Raw genomic sequence first — 25,664 nt, 5'->3', positions numbered from 1 at the left:
ATTATATAATGTAATACAACATAATACAATATAGTATGGTAAACACACAAAAATGTATTAGTTCATAATTGTTTTCTCTTTGTCTTTACTTTGTCTTCGGAGATCATGCATACTCCTTTTATTGGCACCAGTACAAAGGGCTGTTGGAGAGAGGGGTGGGATTTATGAATGGTAGGGCATCGACCGTCTAAACAAAGTGTGAATAAATCTGCTCTGCGATAAATCAAGGATGGTGAACCATGTCAATTAGAGTCCAACATGGGGTTACACCGAATCTCAAGACTTTGCTCGTGAGGGATGGATGCTGAACTCATTGGCTTAGAGGGCACCCTGGCAGCTATGCCTAAGTTTAGTAGTTAGTGAGGAAGGCTGATGAACTAAAAAGCGCAAGTTCATCCTCGGCCTGCAGCTGCGGATTGAGAAGTATTTCACTCCTCTCCTCGGCTTGGTGGTAACTAAGCTATGCCCGAATCCCCACTCCCCTTACTTGAGATTGCGAGAGAGGTGGAGTCTGTGAAGGGCTATTTTGAAATTATGGAAGTGTTAATAGATTAATGACTTTTTCAAGGATGTAATTATTTGAATCCTCTAAAGTACTCATTAGACCCTTTTTTTTTTTTTTTTTATAAAACTTTTTCTTACTAAAATGTCCATGCCATAAATTACTATTAAAAATTATATAAAATAAATGAAAAAAATAAGTTCATACTCTCTCTTTAATCCATCTATTCTAGAACTGAAGGTTAGATAAAATTGTTTTATATTTGGATACAGCAAAAAGTCTATTGTTGGGAAAAGTTGTAATCGGCCAATAAGCTATTTTTTAGGCAATCGTCTTTGAATTTGGCCTTTAAATTCTCTATCTTTAGTAATTTTTTTCTTTTATTTTTTTTATATGTATGTCTGAAAAGGAAAGAGGCACGAGAGAAAAAATGTATAGTTAAGAGCTTGAATTTTATTGTTTAATGTGATTACAAATATTATTTTATTACCTGTGCTGCTTTCCCTAATCTTTTGTATATTTTTTAGCGATTATATTAGAGTACGTCTGAAATTGGAAGGAAGATTCGCATACGAAACTATGGAAAGAGTACAGACAGATGGAGCCATGGGAGAACAATTGCGGAGACAAGAGAAAGGTTGTAAAACTGTAAAGAAGAAGTTGCATAAATCGTTATAGTTTAATTCACACACACACACACATATATATATGGATTTGTAAAATAAAATATAAAATTTTAAATTTTTGTAAACAGAAATAAAATATAAAGTTTTAAATTTTTGTAAACAGATTTATTAAATAAATAAATTTAATGACTATTTTAATGAGTTCAAATAGATCTATCCATTTATAAAAAATTTTTCGTGGGTATTTCCAGTGAAGTGAAGGGACTTATGAAAAGTTTTGGGGGGCGTTAAAAAGCTTCAACTCATTTTTTCCCTTTTTTAAAGCGAAGGGACGAGTGTAAATTTCCCTTTTTTAAATGAGCTTTTGCGAGCAGTCTTGTAGTCCTGCTCTTCGTATGTCGGTAGCATGGGGATTGGAATTATCAATTGCTACCTCCAGGCTCCAACGGTAATATTAGTGGAGCGGAAGAAGTAAAAAGCGAAAGCGCGAAATCAGATACGAGTAAAGGGGCATTTTAGTCCTTACACCATTGGTCTAATATTTGAATACAGTCGCTTGCTTCTTTATTTCCCTCCTCACTTCATAGACTCCGCTGCAAAATCTAGGGTTTCGAGCACACAAAATTTTTCGAAGTGAATTCAAAATTACCACGATTTCAGGTTTGTTCTCTGAAAAAGTTCTATTTAATAGTGCCCTGATTATGATGCATTCGTAAATTTAGCTTGATCTAGTTGATTTTGATTTTGTTCGCAGTGTTTGACACTAATCACACCAGTTTTAGGGCTCAGAATTGATACACAACTCGGCCGACTGAGTTTTTTTTTTTTTTTCGGGTAATTTTAAATTACTAAGGCATGGATCAGAGTGAATGTGAAGAGAGAGGACAAAATGTTTTGGATTTCAAGTGTAAGAATATTATTCATGGAGAAGAGAAATCGACTATTGCGTCTCAAACGCCAGAGAAAACTAATGAGCATTTGCATGCTAAATTTAAAGCAAGAGGAGTTAAACATCTACACATGTGAGTATTTCAATGGGTATTTTTTTTTTTTTGAGTTCTTAATGATGTTATTTGCTTGAAACCAAAATTTAAGGTGTCTATATTCAGATATGATGCCATGGTGGAGCTCTTTGGTGCAATGACTTGTTCATTGAGGTTGCTTAGCTTGTGCAGAAAGTCGCAGACTTTTAAAAATATTTCTGCTCAAGTGGAGGTACTAACTAAAAGGTAACTGAATTTGAATTTTTTTGGTTCTTTACCCTCTGTTTTGTTGTTTGGTATTTTTGGCTTTATAGCATCAATGAGTTTTTTTTTGGTTTATTAGCATTAATGAGTGCCATCTTGTATGATTGTGCTAAAGTATTGATATGGATTTACATTGCTAGAGGTCACAGTCAATTACTCTAGTTAAAGGAGTTATTGCTTGCCAAAGATTAAAGCACAAAAATCTAATTCAGTCACATAGTTGAGGAGGAAGGTTTGAGGAAACGTTTTGATTGCATTATGGATTTGTACATGTATCTGTCAGAGGTGTAATTGCAAAACAAGCATCATTATGGAAAAGGGTGAAGGGTATGACTAATAGTGCCATCTTGCATGGTTGTGTTAGTGTATTGCTATTGTTACATTGCCAGATGTCACGACTCAATTAATTCGGTAGTTATGCTTGCCAAAGATTTAAGCAGCAAAAAGTAATTGAGTCACTTAGTTGAAGAGGACGGTTTTGGGAAACGTTTTGAGTGCATTATGGAATAGTACTTGTAACCGTCAAAGGTATAATTTCAAAACAAAGATTATTATGGTTATTAAATACTGTAGATTCAGGATCAGTTCTATAACTCAGTAGGTGTATGGGTTCTTTGGACAAGGTTTGGGGTTAGTTGAGAATCAGTTGACCGTTAATTGTCTTGATGGATGCGATAATGGATCTTGGAGTTGGGATAGATCCTTGATATCTGACACCACAGAAAAGAAAAAAATGCATAAGTTTAGAATTTAGGCGATCGCGTCTAGGGCTCTTAAGAATCACTTATGTGAAAGCAGTCACATCTGAGGAACAAAATTTTGTATTGATAAATATGAAATGGGCTTTGTATATGTTACAGGTTTCCTTTATTGTCATATGAATGTGATTCCTGAACTCAAAAACAATTATAAGATTATCGAGTTTGATTGGGAAAGCCTTATTAAACACTATAAAGGACTAGCAAGACAACCGCAGTGCACAGTTTAATAATTTATGGCCATCACAAACTGGAGAAAATCTCTTGTAAAACAGTTTAATAATTATTACAGGTTTAATAATTCATCTATATTGTGGCTCTTAGTTAAGAATTGTGCTAGCTTTTAAGCTTTCTTGAATCTTTTGTAGTCTGCATCATTGCAACTTAATCGTTGACTTCCCCTATGGGCAGCGCAGAAACAATCTACTTAAGATCTAGCTTTTCAGTAAAGTTGATTACTATTATTATTATTATTATTATTATTATTATTATTATTATCCCACAATATGTACTTAATGGTGAACCTATGTAACAAATTTAGACCTTTCGATAGACTGGGCCTTGTTTATAACCATACGAATTAGAAGTTAATGATTATATTGACATATAAAATTTATTTGCAAAATGGTATTTACTTGTACAATTGTGCTTCCTTGACCCATACCCAGTTAGATGATTTTCTATATCTAAATCCTGTTGGATGTTGGATCTATTTGAATGGTCTCAATCTATTCATGCTCCTACAGATAGTTGTGAAAAGAGTGCAACCATCCTCCCTTTTTTTTAATTTAATTTTTTGAGTTAATCTATCTACTGAACAGCTAAAGAAAATTCAAAACTGTAGTCACTTATCAAGTGATTTGATGCCATCATTCTCAAATATACGTGTGTATGTATCTTTCAATTAATTTAGTTGATACTTTTATGTAGATTTTGGCCTGATTGGGAATAAAGAACCGTTTTTTATCCTTGGAACTTAAAATTCTTTTGGTTGAAACAATGATATTTGTATATGAGTTCAGTTTTTGGAGAGAGAATATCTTTTCTATATCATGTAATCATCTCTTTCTTCATTGTTTTGTGGCCTCAAACTTGTGGAATAGGTTGTGCAAAGAGGCTAACATTTTGTGGGTCATTCTAGGTTTTTGTCACTTTATTCTTATGGAGAATTCCTATGCTTTTGGTAAAGGAAAAATGGCCAAAGCTCTTTGGATCTGTGCTGTGGCAGCTCTGTTTCGGGTAACATGGTAGGAAAGAAATCTTCTTATTTTTTAGGGAAAAATGCAGATAATATTGAGGAATTGTGGGATGGAGTCCATCTTCTACTTTGCTTTGGGTTTCAGTTTCTAAGGAGTTCCAAGATTCATCTTTTTTCTCCATTCATCTAAGTTGGGAGAGTGTTTTGAGATAGATGTCTAGGCTGGTCTAGTATTGTAAAGAGATGTTTGGTATATTCTGTATAGCAGTGAATAGTTTTCATTTATTGCTTTTTCCGTGGACAGCTGGTTCACTCCTTGTAATGATTCTTCATCATTAATATAATTTATGGTTTCTTATCCAAAAAAAAAAAAGAAAAATCGTTTCTCTTTTGCGCATTTGTAATGAGTCATTATGTTTTAAATATGATGTTTACTAAAAGAAGAATGTTATGCCACCTTTGCTTTGCCGATATAGGGAAAATTTCATGTTTTGAGAGTATACCTGTTAGATTTCTATCTGTTCTTCCAATGCACATGTATATTTCCTTCACACATACTTCCCAAGCATTATATAGCAAAACATTTGAGATTTTATTTCTGTATATAGTTTTTCAATGCACTTATATATTTCCTTCACATATTCATTTTGCATATCTTGTGACAAAATGTTGAACATGTTTCTCTTTTCAGAAAATTTTCATTCAGAGATCTCGCACAAATAAAATTTATACTTCCGGAAGCCATACAAATAGATAAAATTCTGGTGCATAACAAGAAAACCCTATGTGTGGAGCCAGATTTGAAAATTGCATTGCTTTTTGATGTCATAGAAGGCCACAGTAAACATTCTGATTATAAAGCTCTCTGCCAAGTTTTTGGCTCCAGGCTTGTAAATTTCTTCACTGTCCATCCTGAGGTATTGCTCAGTCCCTATAATTGTGGTTATTGTGTTTAGCTGCATTGAAAGACAATTCCTGCACCATAGTAGAGTTTTTGACTGATATTTTGTTTTAGTTAATTAGTTTGCTGCAGTAATAGTTTTTATTGCACTTTGAAAATTTGGAATTTAAGCATAATCTGAGTGGCAAGTAACTTTGTTCATTTTGTGGAGGATTTTCAGTTGGGTAACACTATGATCCTATATTTATTTATGTTTTTCAAAGAATTGGTAAATGGTATTATAAAGAAAACATAGATTTCAGTTGGGTAACAGTATGTAACTGCTTGAGGTACTAAACGGTTAGCATGCATCGACAGCTGGTTTTAGCATGCTGGCTTGCTTAGAAGCCTTTCTAATTATGGGCCTAGTTCATTGTATCTATGTTTTCTATTGGAGTAGCCATGTTGAACTCGTTTTATTTTTTGGGTACAAGGCTTGTGGTGTTCCAGAGGCTACATTGCCACAACCATTTAGCCAAAAAAGTCAGGCTTCTTTGGGGAAAATGCCAGCTGAATTTCCAGAGGTAGTTGGGTCCAGTGGTGGAAACTGTTGGATGTTTGATCTAGAGCAGTTCCCTCTTGAATCTATTGAATCACTGCCATATTCTGCTGACAACGAGCTGTTGTTGACATCATCCCATCTTCATCCAGCTTTCAGTCCTCGTTTCTCTCAGAAGACAGTTGCTGTGGCAGCAGAAAAGACTATACTGTTAACATGTCCAGCATCTGTGTCATCTGCCGTATCTGGTGCCATGAACAACCAAGCTGTTAAAACCTGGCAAGCAGAAGAATCTCCTGCCAGTCTTGTAAATAACAAATGTGTCAAAAGTAAGCAACTGATGGAGCTGCCAGATACATGTTCCAAATCCAGAGTTGTTAATCCTCCTGTCCCTCCAATAAGCTCTCAACGTGTTAGATCTCATGATTGTGAAAGCCCTGTGCAGAAGCTTGCTTCGCCTGCTGACAGTTTGATGCTAGAAACACCAGCACAGGTCATTCCAAACAGGTCAATACCCAGTTGTGACAACAAGCTCAGGGATATGACCATTCGAGATTGTAGATCCTGCCACACGCCAGCAAAAAGATTTATCGACTTTTCACATCTAGATGATGAGAGAAACTCATTTGGAATGCAGACAGACAGTGACAGTGTTCTAAATGACGAAATCTCTCAAGATGTAGGAGTAGGGGCTAATGAGGAAGGCAATGACAATGTTTCTCTTCCATTACTTGATAAGGTAGGTCCACACTTCAAACCATTTTATGTTTGTGGTGTACTTCCGAAACTATGGGACATATACGCTTTTGTACGATGATCTTTAAGTCAATTTGCTTACATCATTTATCCAATAACATCAATGTTAGTTTGTAGGCTTGATGTGATTTTATTTTGTTCATCCAAAGAACTAGTTTCAGGTTTGCAGAAGAATTGTATGGATGAAATGGTGAGTGGCCGAGTTTGTCCAGAAAATTTAAAGGTGGTACATAAGTGACTGCCTTTCTAGGCTTTCCTTTCGATATCCCCTTAGCACATTGTACAAACTAGGCATTGTGTTGATCTTGTTGCAGTTTAATAGTTAACTTAATATTGAATTTTAAGCTTGGAAATGTTTAGAAGCTCTTTAGAGTCTGGTATAGTTAATGACTTGGCCTACTACTTTTATGAAAGCTTTTTTAGCCAACAATGTGAGGATTACATATATTTACCTTATGCATGTACAATTCGTGTTGCTTTTTTGTTTTTCATCCTTTTACCTGTTATTATGAGTTACTCAAATTATTGTACTTTTGTGGTCCTATCCTTGCATTATTGACTCAAACGTTTGCTGCTGTAGCTAGAGGGGAGCCATGGCAACCTAACTGATGATAGCAGGAGGAGCCAGTCTGAAATAGTAACCGACGAAGATATATCTGTTTGCTTGCCCAACCTGGTTGCTTCCATTCACCACATCTTTCAGACTGTCAACTACTCTTCAATCACAAAACAGGAACTTGTGCACAAGATAATTATGAATAATCTTGACATAATTGAAAGACGTATGTTTTTATTGAGTTGACTGAGGAGCACATGATTTAATCAGAAATTGAAATCTTGGTTGTTGTTGCTGAACTGGTTTATTCTTTTCTACAGGAGAGGTTGAAGAGCAAATTGAGCTCCTTGAAAAGCTGGTTCCAGAATGGATTTCCAAGAAGCTTGTGCCTGGCGGAGATATCATGTACGAGTAAGTAAACCTATTGTTCCACCTTTGTACATCAAAATAATTTGGGATACTTGGATATTAGTTTGAATATAAACATAGTTCTATCATTGATCTAATTTTGTTCTCTCTGGCTTTCTGTAGCATCAACCAGGTTTCAGATTTGACGTCAATTCAGGCTAGGGTTATGAGCAAATGACAAGAACGCCCAAGGTACTTCCTTATATTACAAGTTATTCTTGTTTTATAGAAATGGGACTCTGAATCTCAGAATTTGGTTGATCAGCGATGAAAATGAAAGAAGTACTGCTCATCCTAAACTTCAGATGGAACTTGGAACTTAGATTAGGCAAGATGATATATGTTAACATATCATACTTAACTACGAAAATTATTCGTGTTTTGGCTTCCCTAATGTTCGAATCCAGCCTATCTGCTGTTGACAATTGGAGTCCATCAAGGAGAAACAAACTTTGAACATTCATAAGGAATGACAAAGATTTATGTTAATTCTTCTCCACTCTGAAATCAATCTTTAATTCTCTATTGGGTGTGGTTTGTTTTATTTATTTATATATATATATTTGTAAGAATATTATACAACTACAACTTTTATATGTAGTCGATAATAGATAATTAATATAACTTTATAGTTTTCATATTAACTTTATTATTTTAACAAAATAACAATTATATTCAATATAGAGCTGAGGCACCATACCCCACAGTTTGTCTTCTAGTAAATGCACCATTCAATGAAAAGTAGCCAGATCACGTGGTGAAAAGGCTGCAAGTGGCGCATACATAAATTCAGTCATGAGAAGGGAATTGTTTTTGTAGTAAGAAAATTGTTACAAGAAATAAGACACATGTTGAGCTATCTTACAAAATGTGAGACATTCTTCTCTTTTATGAAATGTGAGTGAAGTAAATGTTTTTTAAATATTAGTGAGAGGTAAAAATAAATTTGGGTAATATTTAAGTACTTGATGAGATTTAAATTGTGTGTGATAACAAAAATAAGTTACAGTAATTATTGATTGGGAAACGCAAACATGACAATTAGTATCTATTTATAGTAAAATTTCAATTAATTAATGTTTAATAAATTGATAATCTAGATTAAATAATAGTTTTTGTGATCCCAACTTGGGGACAATGCAGTAAATTAATTAATTTGATAAGATAATAGTTTTTAAAAAAAATTATATTTTCTTATAGGATCCACTTACTAAATGAATTAATAATTATCTAGTCTAAATCAAAATCCATATGATGTCTATATGGCTTGTGTAAACTATCTTTTTAACATTATTTTCTTTTATTTTAAATTAATTTTGACTTGGATCTCATCTTTTTAACATTATTTGCTTCTATTTTAAATTAATTTTGACTTGGATCTCATCTTTGACTTTTTGTAATGTGAAAAGAAATTCTAGTTGGTATTGTTGTTTTACAACAATAAATTATTCAATTTCAATACCATAATAGATACCAACACAAGATAAATCAATACTCTAAACATGATCATATTTTTTTGAATTAATGAATATTTTCATAAAGTAATTGATATTCGATAATTTTCACTGAAGTACAATCCAAAATTCGATAGGGATTCACTTAGATCAATTTTCACTAAAATATAATCCAGAATTCTATCTTTACTCATTTGGAGGAATTTGTTTACTTATAAGCAAGGTTGGGACTTGGGAGTCGAACCGTCGGGAGCACGCTGCCAATGGGCACCACTGGGCAGCGACGGAATTTTTTATTTGTAGTTTTATAAAAGTGATACAGACTTCAGTGGTTTCAGAGTAAAACAACAATTTTTGCTTAATAACAGTCAAAATCGTCTGAGGAGATGTCTATTCATAAAATCAATCTTAGATAATTGAGGACCCTGCAGCAGGCAGATGTAGCTAATTTTGGATACCGAATCTTACAAAATGGACAAATAAATTAATTAAAGAAAACAAAATCCAAAATGAAAATGACTGTTTTTGTTTTTTTTTTTTTTAACTTGTTACTATTCTATGTATATATTACAGTATGAATTTTTTTGGAATTATGGACACATATACGTGTAGTACAACCTAAAAGTTTATTGAAACAGAAAGAGTGGATGGACCAGGGAATGCTATAAGGACGCAATTGAACAGAGCGAGCAAGTTCAAATTGACGTAACATGAAACCTAGTAGTCTGAAAGCACCGTGGAGAGCAACAAAAGTCCAAAGACCGTCTAATTCATTAATCTAGAAATCTATTTCCACGAATAACTGAAGAAAAGTCTTACCTTTCAATCCACTTTTGTGGGACTGCAAATTGAAATGAGGCTTTGTGGGGGCTCAAATAATACTTTTTCATATGGGACAGGTTGATCAGGATTCGCGGCCTGGATATTGGACCCTCTTTGTGTCGTGTCTTAAGTTTCTCAGATGAAAGCCAATTATGCCTGATCAGATGTACTCAGAATAGTCTGTGTCAAACTCGTAACCAAACTCTAGTAGAGTCGCCAAATGCTTCGGTGGAATTTTCACTTATCCATGTGTCGCCTTTGGATTGGTTGGACGCGCTCTTCTATATTCAGTTGGGCATGCGTCGCCTTGGGTCTGCGAACTGACCTTCTGTTGATGGTTTAAGAGTGGGAACAAAAAGCATATTTGAGCATTAGTATGACCCAGAAAAGCCTGTGTTGCAATTTCGACTGGACTTCACAGTATGTGTGAGCGGAGTATGCTACGAGTACTGGTGTCTGTGTGAGCGGAGTATGCTTAGTAAATAATGGAGTAGGGGAAAAATAATCCCTAAATTTTTAACAGGGTGGGGTTTGGTTTTGCACTCTCACCCTAATCCCATTATATATAAATATGTTTTTAATTCTTATTTAATAATTTTTATTTTATCAACTATAATGTCAATTAATAATTTTTTTAATGTAATATAAACATGATATGAATAAAAGAAAATCCTACAATATAATTCTTTTTCAACTCCAAAAAATTATTATGTTTTCTTTTTTTCTTTAAGGTGCTGTTCTCTTCAAACACTTTTCAGTTTTGATAGCATTTGAAGATATTGTTTCAAACTTTTAGAGATTTTTTTTAAATAATTGAAATACTTTATAATATGGTAATGATTTTATTTTAAGACTCTAATTTTTAATTTACTGAAATAATGTATTTATACCTACTATAAAATTGACAAATGGGGAATGAGGTGGGGATGGGGAAATTATTCCCTACATGAGGATTCCCCAGCCCCACCCCACTAAATTTATTGGAGAATTTAGGTAAAAAATTTTAATGGGGTGGGGAATGGGGTAGGCCTTCCCACCCCTACCCCATTGCCATCCCTCACTTGATATTGGCAAATTGCGGTAAGCTTTGGGAAAATCCTAATTCGGAAAGTGACCCTAAGGATGAAATTCTATGACGAGGATATCCCACAAGATGTTTTATGGAGTGTGTAAGGTGATTCTGGCACTGAATTACGATTTAAAAAGGAGTTGGTGAATGAATAAAGAATACTGTAGTAACAATTTCTTGTTGCTTAAGGTACTTGTTTAAAGTTTCTGGTGCGTTTGTGAAACGACTCGCCCCGAATCCCCCAGGCGAGTCAATCTAATCTCATCAAAACGGACTTAATAATAATCTAATTAGTGAGAATTCTGCCAAAAATTCAGTAGAATCTCCTTTATAAATATAACACTCTCAATTTGCAAATATGAATATAACACTCCCCAAAATAATTCACTATACAACCAACTCCAATGATCAATATCCTCAACTAAAATGCTGAGTTTTACTCAAGATATCTCCAGAGTCTCAAAAGATAATATTATAACTAGAATTAATATATCTCAGTTTATTCTCAATCCTAAAAGAATAATATAACAAAATTATACAATCCCAAAAGAACAAGATAACCAGGATGTCCTAACAAAAATAATTTATATCTTCTAACACCATTACGTGGCCAAGACTCAAAATATATTAACAGTCGCTGGATCGATTTGGTGTACCTGCAACCACTTGGTGGGGGGGGGGGGATATAATAAAAGCGGGGTGAATATAAAACTCAGTGAGATCAGTAAGCGGATAATAGTTTTTAAAAATTAATTCTTACTTTAAAAGAATTAATCATATTATTTCCAAACATGATTTCATCAAACCATATGCGAGAAACCAGTAATAAATCATTTAATATTTAAATCAGATTACTAACCATGAAAAACATATATAATATCGTGCCTAATAACAATGGAAATCATATCACAATATCATATAGAATACACAAATATGAAAATCAACACCAAATAGATACCCACGGAAAAAATCTCGTCGTATCCGGACCTCAATGGATGGGCAATGACATATTATCTAGGTACCATCATGCCCCGAAGCTACACGGATATACAGGGAAATGCCATCTCATATCTCATCACATCTCATCATATCTGTGAATACATAATCTAGTCCGTAAGGGACAAAAGCATCCAAGCATACGACCTAAAACCTATGTGTGTACTCAGACGGGCCCCAAAGGCTTGTATCTCATATGTATCATATGTATCTCAATATTTATCTGTATCTCATATTTGTATCTCTATAATCATCATACCGCATGCATATGCCCCCAAAAGGCAAAAGCGCCCAAACACACGGCCCAAAGCCTCTATGTGTGTTCAGACGGGCCCCAAATGCCTCTCATCTCATCTGTATCACTGTATCTGGAAGGAAGGGTACTGTCCAATGATTTTAAAAACAATCTCTATACTTATATTCATATACATTCTAATCATACATTTATTTTCATTATCACATCTAAATCCACTCTTCTCATCTTTAAAATACTATCATATTTTATTCAATGTCGATATGATAAACCATTAACCAAACATTTTAATATAATATCAATGCGTATATAAAATCCATTCCGAGGAAATCATTAAATCAGAATATTTAAAATACTTATTTAGCAAACAGACTTTACTATCATAATTAACTATGAAAATAGAATTTGTATATTCCACTCACAGTAACGATATTCACGCTTGGTTATCGTCTACGTCGCTAGACCGGTTCTCGCTCGCGGATCCTCCTAAATAAAGGAAATGACATAATTATTTTCTGTAAATCGGAATTAGAACTAAATTTATGCAATAAACTCGAAACGAACATCTATCCATAATTTACAACTCCCGTGTCAATATAATTACGAAAATACCTTCGAATTCGTAAAACATTAAAATACTCCGAAATCGTAAATCACTGAATTACCCTAAGAATCATAATTATACCCAATTCTCAATTCTTGAAATTACTAAAATATCCACAGGCTCAGAAATTACAAAATTGCCCTCAAAGTGTGAAATTACCGAAATGCCCTTATCGGTCAACGGTCACCGAAATTTAGTCAACCTTGGCCGGGAAACTCAAGTCTGAAAGTTCTAATAATGCTAAGTCTAGTAGTGCCGGCGGTGAGCTCCCACGCACGGCAACGATGCCAGAATCTATCTCGACAGTCGTGAATTTCCAACAGTTGACCGGTGGCGAAACAATAACTCTCGGTGGCTATGGATGGTCGAGGATTAAAGAGGGAGTCGTAGGGAACAAACCTGAGGTGGTGGCGTGATCAAATTTTGGTAGAATCAACGATGGTGGTGATGGGTTTTGGCCGTGATTTCTCAACCTTGAAACAATGGCGATCCCGTCGGTTTTCAGCGACAATGATGGCTGGGGTATGATGGCTGGGGTATGATTGCCGGTCTTCAACCTTCAGATTGGTACCAAGTTTGACCGGTGGGGTGGGTGGAATCGCAATATATGGCCGGGTCGATTTCGAGTCAAACGGGTCGGGTTTTTGGGTTAGTTTTGACAACTTCTCTCTCACTCTCTCACACGTGTGTCTCTGTTTACCCTATTTTCCAGCTTCCTCTTTTATTTATTTTAACTTTTAACCACCTCATTTTTTTTTATTTTTTCACATATGTTACAATCCTCCCCACTTATAAAAATTTCGTCCTCAAAATTTATGTACCTGATAAGAAAAGATGGGGATACTGAGCTTGCATTAAGTCCTCACGTTCCCAGGTAGATCTTCCTTTGAATGATTCCTCTACCATACTTTTACTAGAGGAATCGTCTTAGAACGCAGAACTTGGTGTTTCTCTTCCAGTATCTCTACTGGTAAGTCAAATCTTCCTTCAACTGAATTGGTTGCTTCGATAACACATGGCTTGGGTCATATATGTACTTTTGGAGCATTGAGACATAAAACACATCGTGGATTCTGGATAACTCGGGTGGTAGAGCTAATCAATAAGCTAACGAATTGATGCGCTCGATGATCCTATATGGCCCAATGTAATGCGGGCTTAACTTCTCACGTTTCCCAAATCGAAGCACCCTTTTCCAAGGAGATATCCGTATGAAAACTCTATCACCAACTTCGAATTCAAGTTCCCACCTACGCTTGTCTGTATATCTCTTCTGTCTATCTTGGGCCACCTTTAATCTATCCCGGATCAATTGTATCTTCTCGTTAGTATCCTGGACTAGTTCTGGACCGAATAACCTCCTCTTACCAACCTCATCCCAACATATTGGAGTCCTGCATTTTCTACTATACAAAGCCTCATATGGTGCCATCTCGATACTAGCTTGATGCTGTTGTTGTAAGCAAACTCTATTAGAGGTAAATAATTATCCCAATTACCTTTAAACTACATCATTTTGCAAGTTGGTCCAGAACTTAGAAGTAAATCGAGAATCTCTATCTGAGACTATGGACACAAGTACTCCGTGAAGTCGAACTATCTCAGCCACTTAAATATTCCCTAACTTGTCCATCGAATAGGTGGTTTTGAATTGTAAGAAGTGAGCATATTTTGTAAGTTGATCAACAACCACTCAAACACTATCATGTCCTTTCTGAGTAAGTAGAAGTCCCGCTACAAAATCCATGGTGATGTGCTCCCACTTTCACTCAGGAATAAGAAGCAGTTGAGAACACCCTGCAGGCCTCTAGTGTTCAGCCTTAATTTACTGACAGACTAAACATTGAGAAACAAATTTTGCTATCTCTTTCTCTTCATACCCTGCCACCAGTAATGATCCCTCAGGGTACGATACATCTTCGTACTACCAGGATGCATCGCATATGCTGAACAGTGAGCTTCTTCCATAATCTCTTTTTTCAAATTCTTAATATCAGGTACACAGAGTCTATTACCCATGACTAAGACTCCGTCGCCTCTCACCGTAAAATTGATTCGTAAACCTTTTTGCACATCCTCTTTCAACTTCATTAATTGTGGGTCCTGAGCTTGCATTTGGTGAACTTTGTCAATCAAAGTCGGCCTAACTCGAAATTTAGCTACTAAAGCTCCACAATTGTCAGCGTTCAACTCGACTCCCAAAGGTCTCAACTCGATCAACAGAGGCATATATGTCACTCGCAAGTGAGCTATAGAGTTGGAAGACTTTTTACTTAGTGCATCAGCTACCACATTCGCTTTGCTTGTGTGATAATTAATAGTATATTCGTAATCTTTAATTAGCTCAATCCATCTCCTTTGTCCCAAGTTTAGCTCTATCTGACTAAATAAATACTTAAGACTCTTATGATCGGTGAAAATCTGATGTCTTAAGTGCAAACACCATGTCTTAAGTCGCTGGGTGGATCTGGTGTACCTGCAACCTCTTGATGGGGGGATGAAATATAATAAAAGTGGGATGAGTATAAAACTCAATGAAATCAGTGAGTGGATAGTAGTTTTTGAAAATTAATTTTTACTTTAAAAGAAATAATCATATCATTTCCAAACATGATTTCATCAAACCATATGCGAGAAACCAGTAATAAATCATTTAACATTTAAATCATATTACTAAACATGAAAAACATATATAATATCATACCTGATAACCTTGGAAATCATATCACAATATCATATAGAATACACAAATATGAAAATCAACACCAAAAGATAACCCAGGGGAAAAATCTCGTTGTATCCGGACCTCAATAGATGGGCAATGATGTACTATCAAGGTACCGTCACGCCCCGGAGCTACACGGATAGATCGGAAAATACCATCTCATATCTCATCATATCTGTGCATGCATAATCTAGTCCCCAATGGATAAAAGCGCCCAAGTACACGGCCCAAAGCGTCTGTGTATACTCAGAAGAGGCCCAATGACCTGTATCTCATTTATATAATCCGTATCTTAAGATTTGTCTGTATCTCATATCTGTATCTTTGTAATCATCATACCACATGCATATGCCCCCAAAAGACAAAAGCGCCCAAAAACATGGCCCAAAGCCTCTATGTGTGTTCAGACGGGCCCCAAATGCCTCTCATCTCATCTGTATCACTGTATCTGGAGGGAAGGGTACTGTCCAGTGATTTTAAAAACAATCTCTATACTCATATTCATATACATTATAATCATACATTTCTTTTCATTATCACATCTAAATCCATTCTTCTCATCTTTAAAATACTATCATATTTTATTCAATGTCGATACAGAAAACCATTAACGAGACATTTTAATATAATATCAATGCGTATATAAAATTTATTTTGAGGAAATCATTAAATCAGAACATTTAAAATACTTATTTCGCAAAGTTGCTTTACTATCATAATTAACTATGAAAATATGTTTTGTATGTTCCACTCACAGTGACGATATTCACGCTCGGTTATCATCTACGTCTGCAGACTGGTTTTCGCTCGCGGATCCTCTTAAATAAAGGAAACGATATAATTATCTTCCGTAAATCGGAATTAGGACTAAATTTATGCAATAAACTCGAAACGAACATCTATCCATAATTTACAACTCCCGTGTCGATATAATTACCAAGATACCCTCAAATCCGTAAATAATTACCCTCAGAATCGTAATTATACCCAATCCTCAATTCCTGGAGGCTCAGAAATTAAAAATTGCCCTCAGAGTGTGAAATTATCTAATTTCCCTTGCCAGTCAACGGTCACCGAAATTTAGTCAACGCTGCCTGGGAAGCTCAAGTCTGAAAGTTCCAATAACGCTGAGTCTAATAGTGCCGGCAGTGAGCTCTCACGCGCGGCAACGACGCCAGAATCTAGCTCGACAGTCATGAATTTCCAACAATTGACTGGTAGTGAAATAATGACTCCCGGTGGTGTGGATGATCGAGGATTGAAGAGGGAGTCGTAGGGAACAAAACTGAGGTGGTGGCATGGTCAAATTCTAGTAGAATCAACGACAGTGGTGATGGGTTTTGGTCGCGATTTCTCAAGCTTGAAACGGCAGCGATCCCATCGGTTTTCAGCAACAATGACGGCTGGGGTATGATGGCCGGTCTTCAAGCTTCAGATTGGTACCAAGCTTGATCGGTGGGGTGGCCGGAATCGCAAGATATGCCCAGGTTGATTTGGGGTCAAACGGGTCGGGTTTTTGGGTCGGTTTTGACAGCTTTTCTCTCACTCTCTAACACGTGTGTCTCTGCTTCCCCTGTTTTCCAGCTTTCTCTTTTATTTATTTTAACTTTTAACCGCCTCATTTTTTATTTTTTATTTTTTCACATATGTTACAGTTTGATCAAGAACAAAGGTATTTTTCTTGACCCAGAAGGATGTTGTTATGATGATGGATGATAATGGCTGTTGGATTCAAGTTTCTTAGGTTTGAAGAAAAAAAAAAAACTTGGGCTTTGATCAAGAATGGAGGACTATTCTTGACGAGGATCAGAGATGATTGTGATGTACTGTTTAGGCTATTTCAAAGAATTTTTATAAAATAATCCACCAAATAATTAATAACACTTTTTTTTATCTAATTAGAAAGTATCCAAACCAATTTATAAGTAAATAACACAAATGATAAGAAGTTTAAAGGAACTGAATGTTAATAGCCAAAGATATTGAAGAGCTTCAATTGAAGTGGCTTCGGTATTCAATTCCGAATGAATGAATTAATGAATTACAAAGGTTTGGTTGCTATTTATATACAAATTATCATTCATCAATCAGCAGCACACTTGGTGCATCTATTGGTATGATATACAAAACAACCATACAAGGGTGGATTCATAGACGTATTCACAACACTTATTTTACTCTTATGAAAAAGATAATTACATTCAATTTTTTCAAAAAAAGATAATTACATTCCACTTTTTCTGTAACCCTACTTATAAATCATATCCCTATTATATTATCGTTACCGCAATTACTCACCTACGTGTTTGCCAATCTTGAAATCATTTTATCATCCGGTACACTTGTATTTTCGTATTGCATTTTGATATTCAAGATGTCTATTATACCAAATACTGTAATGCTGCGTAATTAACATATGTTTTCCTAGGAAGGATGAAATTTTAATTCAAAATTAATAAATGTTAAAGACTGACGTAATGTGATAGCTACATATAAGCATATTCATTTCAACTGATGGGATAATAGAGTTGGGATCTAGCATTATTGAATGATAAAATATAAATTTATAAAAAATAACAAACATAATTTAATGCACCATTATTCAACCACAGACAGTGATTCTTTTATTAAAAAATACAACTCGTTAAAGCAACGGAAATTCTTATTTATATAAGGAAAAAGGACAGGTTATAACACCACCGAATTTTTAATAATAGGCACTAAAATTTCCTTTTAATTATAATATCCTTTGATTATGTTTAATTGACTCCAATATTTTATAAGAATAAAAATATAATATTAAATTAAAAATATTTTAATATTGTACACTTATTTATTATAAAATTTACTTTAATATAAAAGATTTGCGCTTTGATACAGAGTAAAGAAATAATATTTGCTCAAACAAATGTTATAATCGTGCGGGTAGATGAATTAATATAACTGAAAAGGACCCAGCAAACGACAGGGGTTATTAACTTTGGATCCCAAATCTTACAAAATGTATAAAATAAATTAATTAAGAAAAGAAAATCAAAAATTATTTTTTTAACTATTCCATATATATATATTACAATATGAAATTTGTTGGGATTTTAAATCTATATATTTCTAATACATTGAACATTAATTTAGAATGTTAGACACGTTTTCAAAACGTGTATAATGTGGCCATCTAATTTATTTTAATTATTAGTTTTCTAATTTAAATTGATATTTATCTTTATTTAGTTTACTTTTAAAACGTTGGGTTTGGTTTAAAATTTGAATAAAGATAAAACTGTTGGGAAAATATGCTCTTTAAAAGCATATGTGTTTATTTAATTGTAATAAACATTTTTTTTCTGATTAATAAAATAAATGAGGTATTTTATTCAAATATCTTAATTGCATTAATATTTGGATTAAAGTCCATTTAATCATATTATATGTATTTATGTGATCACCATGTGGATTCACAGAAGACATAAATACAAGTTATCTTATGATTAAATAAATTTAGTTCGCAGTTGATAAATAAAGTTGGGCACTTTATTTAGGTATAGACTGTATTAAATTCATTGAATGATTTGTCTTAATCATGTATGAATTTATTGATGTAGTACGACTACATTGAACAGGATCACATGTGAGATTTAATTAACTTTGTAATAACTGTCAGACTTATTAAATCTCATAGGCATTGATTTTACTGTAATCTTAATCTTGAGTTAATTATGAATTTATGATTGTAATTGTTATTCCATTTGAGTTACCAATGGGCATGGCACGTACTTGTAGTCTAGATTACCCGGTATCTTGGTGGGAGCAATTATGAGTATTGGAGTTATGAATTAACAATATAGAATTTGTACAACACATCTCTTGATGGGTTTTCGGCACTTGATCATAGAATTCTCTGGCCAGAGTGTGTCAACATATTTAGTATGTTGAAAATGATCATTAGAGAAAACCAATAAGTATCAAGGAACAAGATGTGATTAAATTGATTAGACAGTTGAGATATCGATTTAATTAATGATGTGGTACAAAGGATTGTGCAGTAAAGAAATCAATGTGGCTTGGGACGAATTATTATTCGAGCATCCAATTATGGAGGTCAATTCCAATTTTTTAGTGGAGTAGATTTGGAATTAAATAATTAGGCTAGTTTAATTACAGGCCTAATTGTTATAGCCACTATTGTATGTTCCCAAATGATCCCCGGGTTAGCTCATTTAATTGACTGCACCACTACTGGACTAATAAGCAAGATAACTAGTTATTTGGGTCAAAAGCCTAAATATATCATTTAGTGGGAGGCTCCATTTAATTAGCTTATGTGTAAGGAGCCTTATGCTATTTTACATGGTGGGTCCCCTATTAAATGAAAAGTAACGTGAGTTTTATTTGGGGCATTATTTGGAGCCTAGGGTTTTCACTAAAGGGAGATATATAAGGCTTATTTTCTCAAAAGAAAAAGTGTGAAGCCACTTTATACAAATTGGAGAATAAGATTTTTCTCTCTATTGTTGAGAGAAAAATTTTCTTGTGCTAGTTGCTTTGGTAGTGATAAAGGCGCCCACATGTCAAGTGCAGATCGAACCTAAGTCATAACCTGGAAGATCATTGGTGACAGTTCGTGATCTAACAAGCGTAGTGGTGACGGATCGTGATCTAACATGAGTGGTGGTGGCGGATCGTGATCTAGGAGCCTAAATCACTTCAGCGGAAAAAGCCAACTCGGATTTTCAAGGTACGATTTCTAGATTACAAATTCCTATATATTATATGAGAGCGGTCATTAAAAGGTTTTATAAAAATTTAAAAACCTAATTTTTCCCCAACAATTGGTATCAGAGCCATCTCATATTAATATATAAGAATTTCGTATGAAATTAATCTTGAAATTTATGTATTAGAGTGGCACATTTTATTCAGATATATATTATTTGTTTAATATATGAATAAAACATGTTATGGTTTGTCTTAATTCATGGTTAAATTTTACGATGTATTTTTTCTTTGGATCTGTAACAAGAGGGGTGGCTTTTCATCACCATGTTTCCCTCTTGATTTATTTTATTGTTATAGAATTTTTGTAAGCCAAGATTGGCCTAGGAAATTTGTAAATTAATTACTAGAAAATTGCAGAAACTTGCTGGAAACTGCAGCAATGAACCAGCAGCAAGTAGCGCGCGGCTAGCAACACATGCTGCCAGCAAGCGCGCGCGGCTCGCAGCACACGCTGCCAGCAGTTTTGGGTTTAATGAATCCTAGTTTTATGCCCAATTTCAATTGGGCTTAATGGATTAAAATGCATAGACAAAATTAAATACATTAAATTTATTTTTGGTCCAAAAGTTTTATTTTACTAGAAAATTTAATTATTTATTTATTTCCTTTCAAAATTAAAAATTGGACCAATTATAAATTTAAAAGCCCAATTTCCCCTAATCCATTAACAAAAACAAGCTTATGGAAGATGGACATTGACAAGAAGCCCAATAAAGATTAGGCTTAGGGTTAATGTATTTTTCATTATTAGGAAAGCCATGAATTAAGATTATTTAATTGTTTTTCTATATGTTATGTTTTGGATGATAACATGCCATATAGAATAGGTAGTGCCACTCTATGCATAATTATACATGTCATCCATTAATAATGAATCTCATTATATTGTTTGAAATTTGCACATGCTTAATAATATTTGATGTCATCTAGATAATATTATAGGAAGCATGCAATTAACAATATGTATGTTTAAAAGGAAAAACCAATTTTAAAATATTGAGTGGGAGAGGAAAAATTCAAGATAATTTTTCTACGGGCTCCATTGTTAGTTCAATAATAAAATTATATATATACCTCGACTTCATGATACGGTGATGCTCCCTTCGCAGGGTATATATATTAGATATTTTATTTGATGAACTTCTTCAAAGATAAAATTGAAATATTTTTTAATCGATTGTTCACCCTAACGGTGACTATTGATATGAAAAATATCTATATTGAAACAATGGTTATACACTCAACTAAAATTTGTTATTAACCTTCTCAACGAAGCTCTGCTAACAAATTTAGGCCCAAAAAGATAACGAGAATTATTTATCATGTTTTTACATGAAAGTAAATAATCCAATGAATAATTGGGTCTAGTAAGTGTAGACATGACTTCCCCAATGGATAGCTTGTCAAAGCGGTACTAGATTATCGTTACAAATAAATTAAAATGCATTTATGGTTTTTTGCATTTTTGTCATTTATTGTGAATATTATTTCAAATTATTTATGCATGGATGTTTTATTTTTCAGAAAATGTCTTCCTTGAGCCCACTTACTATTATTCTGAGTCAAAACAAACTCACTGGAGAGAACTATATAGATTGGAAAAGAAATCTATTCATTGTCCTGACTGCTAAAAATTATAAATATGTCTTAACCCAGCCATGCCCTCCAGTTCCAGCGGATGATGCTCATAGAAATCAGAGGAGGCTTTATGAGAAATGGCAAAAGGCCAATGAAATGACAAAGTGCTACATTTTAGCTTCGAGTTCTAATATTCTGCAGACCAAACATCAGAACTTGGAGACTGCCACTGAAATAATGGATAGTCTCCAACAGATGTTCGGGCAGAGTACTCGCTCTGCGAGACAAGCAGCGCTGAAAGGAATTATGAACAGTAAAATGGGGAAGGGCACAAGAGTTCGTGGTCATGTCCTTAAAATGATGGACTATTTGAATGAGGCTGAGATTCAGGGAGCACAAATCGATGATAACTCAAAGATTGACATGGTGCTAGAATCTCTGCCAGAAACATTCAAGGAGTTTAAGGTCAATTATAACATGAACAAAAGAAACATGACCTTAACTGAATTGATGAACGAACTTCATTCTGTCGAAGAGATCTATCGTGCTGAGAAATCTCTGGGAAGCATAAATATTACTGAAAAAAGTTCATCTTCTGGGCCTAAGCCGAAAGGCAACGGTAAGAAGAAAGCTGGGAAAAAGAGACCGTCTACCAAGCACGATGGCAAGCCGAAATGCAAATGCTTCAAGTATGGACAGAAAGGTCACTGGAAAAAGGATTGCCCTAAGATTGTGAAATCAGGTATGGAAAATCTTTTTGTAATTGAGGCCTGTTTAGTTCAGAATCCTATTGACACTTGGGTGTTGGATTCAGGAGCACCTAATCATATTTGTAATTCACTTTATTGGTTTCAGAAAACCAGGAAAATAAGTGAAGGAAGCGTCAAGCTGCAGTTAGGGACATGACAATTCGTGTCAGCAGTGAAGACTAGATCTGTTTTATTATCTTTTAATAATGAGACTTTAGTTTTGAATAATTGTCTTTATGTTCCAGATGTTGTGCAAATTTTAATGTACTCGCAAGCGCACGAATCTATTGTAGTATAGATCTATGGTGACGAGTGTCGATCCCACGAGGAGGTGGATTTTAATTGTGTAGAATTAATTTTGTAAATGAGTGGTTGGATTTATGGTGGAAGTGATTTGGAATATGCTAAAACTTAAATTAAAATGGCGAGAATAAATTCTAAAGATGGAATTGAAATGGCGAGAATAAATTGAAGAGAATTCTATTAAAATGACGTACTTGGGTATCTGGATCCGTATCAACATGCATCATGGGCTAAATAATCCTTATTAATGCCAATTAAATCATGAGGGGGGAATCCACACCTCATGAACCACGCTCTAATCAATATGGTGCTAAGGGCTTATCGTGCCAAATAATAATAACCTTGTACTAGAGGGCCGGTGAAACCAAGGCGGTACTAGACAAGAATATTATTATTTGTCGACGAGAAGTCAAAACATCCACAAAAACTAGAGGGGAAGAGAAAATAAATTTACCAAATTAAGCCCATGACACATGTTGAGACTTCACCTTCAACCCAAGCTTGAAAGAAAATTAGCCACTCATAATTGAACTAGGGGCAAAATGGGAATTTATTAAAATACGAAGAAAATACAAGATGGAGAAGGAATTACAGAAAATGGATCCCAAAAATGGATTCAGAGATATCAAATTAGGGGGGAGAGGCCCCCTTTTTATAGATACATGGAGTAAATCATGGCCATCGGATTAAAAACAGTTTGGACGCTTAGGATTGCGCCACATCATCAGTCAACAGTCCACGGTTTGACCACGCGGATGAACAGTAACACGGTTTGGTTGAAAATAATCCTGTGTGATGCATGCACCGTACGCGAGATTTTTCGTCCACTGATATGCTGCCACGTCACCATCAACAGTACATAAGAATTTTAGTCCAACAGGATCGTGACACCTCATCAGTCAATGCCATATCATCGGTCAATGCCACGTCATCATCCGTCTATGTGAACAGTGTCGTGAACAGTAACGTATACAGTACCGTACACGTGAATAGTACCGTACATATGAATAGTGTCATTTTTCCTTTTATGCTCCTCCTAAGGTTTTTGACCGTCCTGAGTTCAAAAGTGATGTCCGTTTTGCCGTCTGATCTCTCCTTTATTGTGAAATGACTATAATGCCCCTAAAATACATAAATTACTTAATTAAAATAAAACAAACGTAATTAAATCACAAGAATGTTAAAAACATAAAAGTAAGGGTTGTTAGTAAGACTTAAAATGTAAAATGATGGTTTTCTCCTTTATAAATATGCATTTTCTAACACTCAACACCAGACATTAGGAGGAATTTAATTTCAGGAGCTTGTTTGTCAAAGCAAGGGTACACTCTAAATTTTGGATCCTCTGTTTCTATTTTTCATAATAAGAGACTTATTTGTTCTGGTACATTGGAAGATAGTTTATATCATTTAAGTCCAATAATCCATTCTATGCATGACACAGTGATAAATAATGATGAGCATACATATTTATCTAAGAAAAGAAATATTTCTTCCAACCAATGTTACCTTTGGCATTTACGCTTAGGTCATATAAACCAAAATAGGATACAGAGAATGATCAAAGATGGGCTCTTGAATCCATTAGAAAATGAATCATTGCCACTATGTGAATCCTGTTTAGAAGGAAAAATGACCAAAAGGCCATTTTCGGCCAAAGGAGTACGTGCAACAATACCACTTGAATTGGTACATACAGATGTATGTGGACCAATCAATGTACAAGCTCAAGGAGGTTATGAGTATTTCATCACTTTCACTGATAATTACTCAAGATACGGTTATATTTATCTGATGCGTCATAAGTCTGAAGCTCTTGAGAAATTCAAAGAGTATAGGGCTGAGACAGAAAAGCAATTAGATAAGAACATAAAGAAACTTCGATCTGATCGAGGTGGTGAATTTCTCTCAGGAGATTTCAAAGAGTATCTAGTTGAAAATGGAATTGTATCTCAGTTGACTGCCCCGGGAACACCACAACAAAATGGGGTAGCTGAAAGAAGAAATAGAACTCTTTTGGATATGGTGAGATCTATGCTTAGTTATTCGTCATTACCAATCTCTTTTTGGGGACTAGCACTGGAAACTGCAGTTTACCTTTTGAACTTAGTTCCATCTAAGTCAGTGCCTAAAACCCCAATAGAATTATGGTCAGGTCGCAAACCAAGTTTACGACATGTCTGTATTTGGGGATCACCAGCACATGTGCTGAAACCAAAGGCAAACAAAATGGATTCATGTTCTGAGGTTTGTATGTTTGTGGGGTATCCCAAAGGAACAAGGGGAGGTTTATTTTATAGTCCTCAAGATAGGAAAGTGATCGTGAGCACACATTTCACTTCCCTTGAGGAAGACTATATGAATAACTTCAAACCTAATAGTAAGGTAATACTTGAAGAACTGTCAGGTGATCAGGTTGATGCTCAGCTTTCAACGCCTGTTACAGAACAGGAATAACAACAACAACCAGATGATCAACACAGGATTAACCCTGAAAAACCATCACTTTTAGAACCTCATCGTAGTGGGAGGGTAACTAGGTTACCTGCGAGATACATGCTTTTGGGAGAAACTTATACGGCTATCTCAGATGAACATGTACAAGATCCCACTAGTTACAACGAAGCTCTAATAGATAGAGATGTTGAATTTTGGAAAATGGCCATGAATCAAGAAATGAAATCTATGTATTCCAATAAAGTCTGGGAACTTGTAGAGGCACCAAATGGGATAAAACCTATAAGGTGCAAGTGGATTTATAAGAGAAAAAGAGGAGTAGACGGAAGGGTGGAAACATTTAAAGCAAGATTTGTAGCCAAAGGGTTTACTCAAAAAGAGGGAATCA

The 25,664-nt window shown here is 34.7% G+C and overlaps 2 protein-coding genes across 6 annotated transcripts in view; one reads left to right on the top strand and one right to left on the bottom strand.

Annotated features, from left to right (window-relative positions):
• Positions 1-8,841, bottom strand: part of LOC102624608 (uncharacterized) — a 72,613-nt gene extending 63,772 nt beyond the window's left edge. For all 4 annotated transcript variants that reach the window (XR_008053185.1, XR_008053186.1, XR_008053184.1 and 1 more), the window contains exon 1: positions 8,838-8,841. The gene's annotated coding sequence lies outside the window, so the exon portion shown is untranslated. The remainder of the gene's footprint in view (positions 1-8,837) is intronic.
• On the top strand, positions 1,554-8,139 carry LOC102607248 (CDT1-like protein b). 2 transcript variants are annotated; one of them, XM_052437288.1, is made up of 9 exons: positions 1,554-1,788; positions 1,883-2,150; positions 2,238-2,357; positions 5,023-5,248; positions 5,706-6,509; positions 7,107-7,308; positions 7,403-7,493; positions 7,614-7,682; positions 7,756-8,139. In XM_052437288.1, the coding sequence occupies exons 2-8, from the start codon at positions 1,984-1,986 to the stop codon at positions 7,666-7,668; spliced, it is 1,665 nt and encodes a 554-aa protein (XP_052293248.1). In that variant the 5' UTR covers positions 1,554-1,788; positions 1,883-1,983; the 3' UTR covers positions 7,669-7,682; positions 7,756-8,139. The 2 variants fall into 2 exon arrangements, with proteins under 2 accessions (XP_052293248.1, XP_052293247.1); XM_052437287.1 differs by having other exon boundaries at positions 7,614-8,139.
• Positions 8,842-25,664: the final 16,823 nt, after the last annotated feature.

Source organism: Citrus sinensis, chromosome 3 (assembly GCF_022201045.2).
Source record: "Citrus sinensis cultivar Valencia sweet orange chromosome 3, DVS_A1.0, whole genome shotgun sequence".
NCBI lineage: Eukaryota > Viridiplantae > Streptophyta > Magnoliopsida > Sapindales > Rutaceae > Citrus > Citrus sinensis.
This window is presented reverse-complemented; position numbering and strand designations above follow the sequence as displayed.

Bases quoted from the DNA above. Each gene is read 5' to 3' on its own strand.
- LOC102607248 (XM_052437288.1), top strand. From the start codon at position 1,984: ATGGATCAGAGTGAATGTGAAGAGAGAGGACAAAATGTTTTGGATTTC. The intron at 5,249-5,705 runs GTATTGCTCAGT...TTTGGGTACAAG, and splicing joins TCTTCACTGTCCATCCTGAG to GCTTGTGGTGTTCCAGAGGC. The intron at 6,510-7,106 runs GTAGGTCCACAC...TTGCTGCTGTAG, and splicing joins CTCTTCCATTACTTGATAAG to CTAGAGGGGAGCCATGGCAA.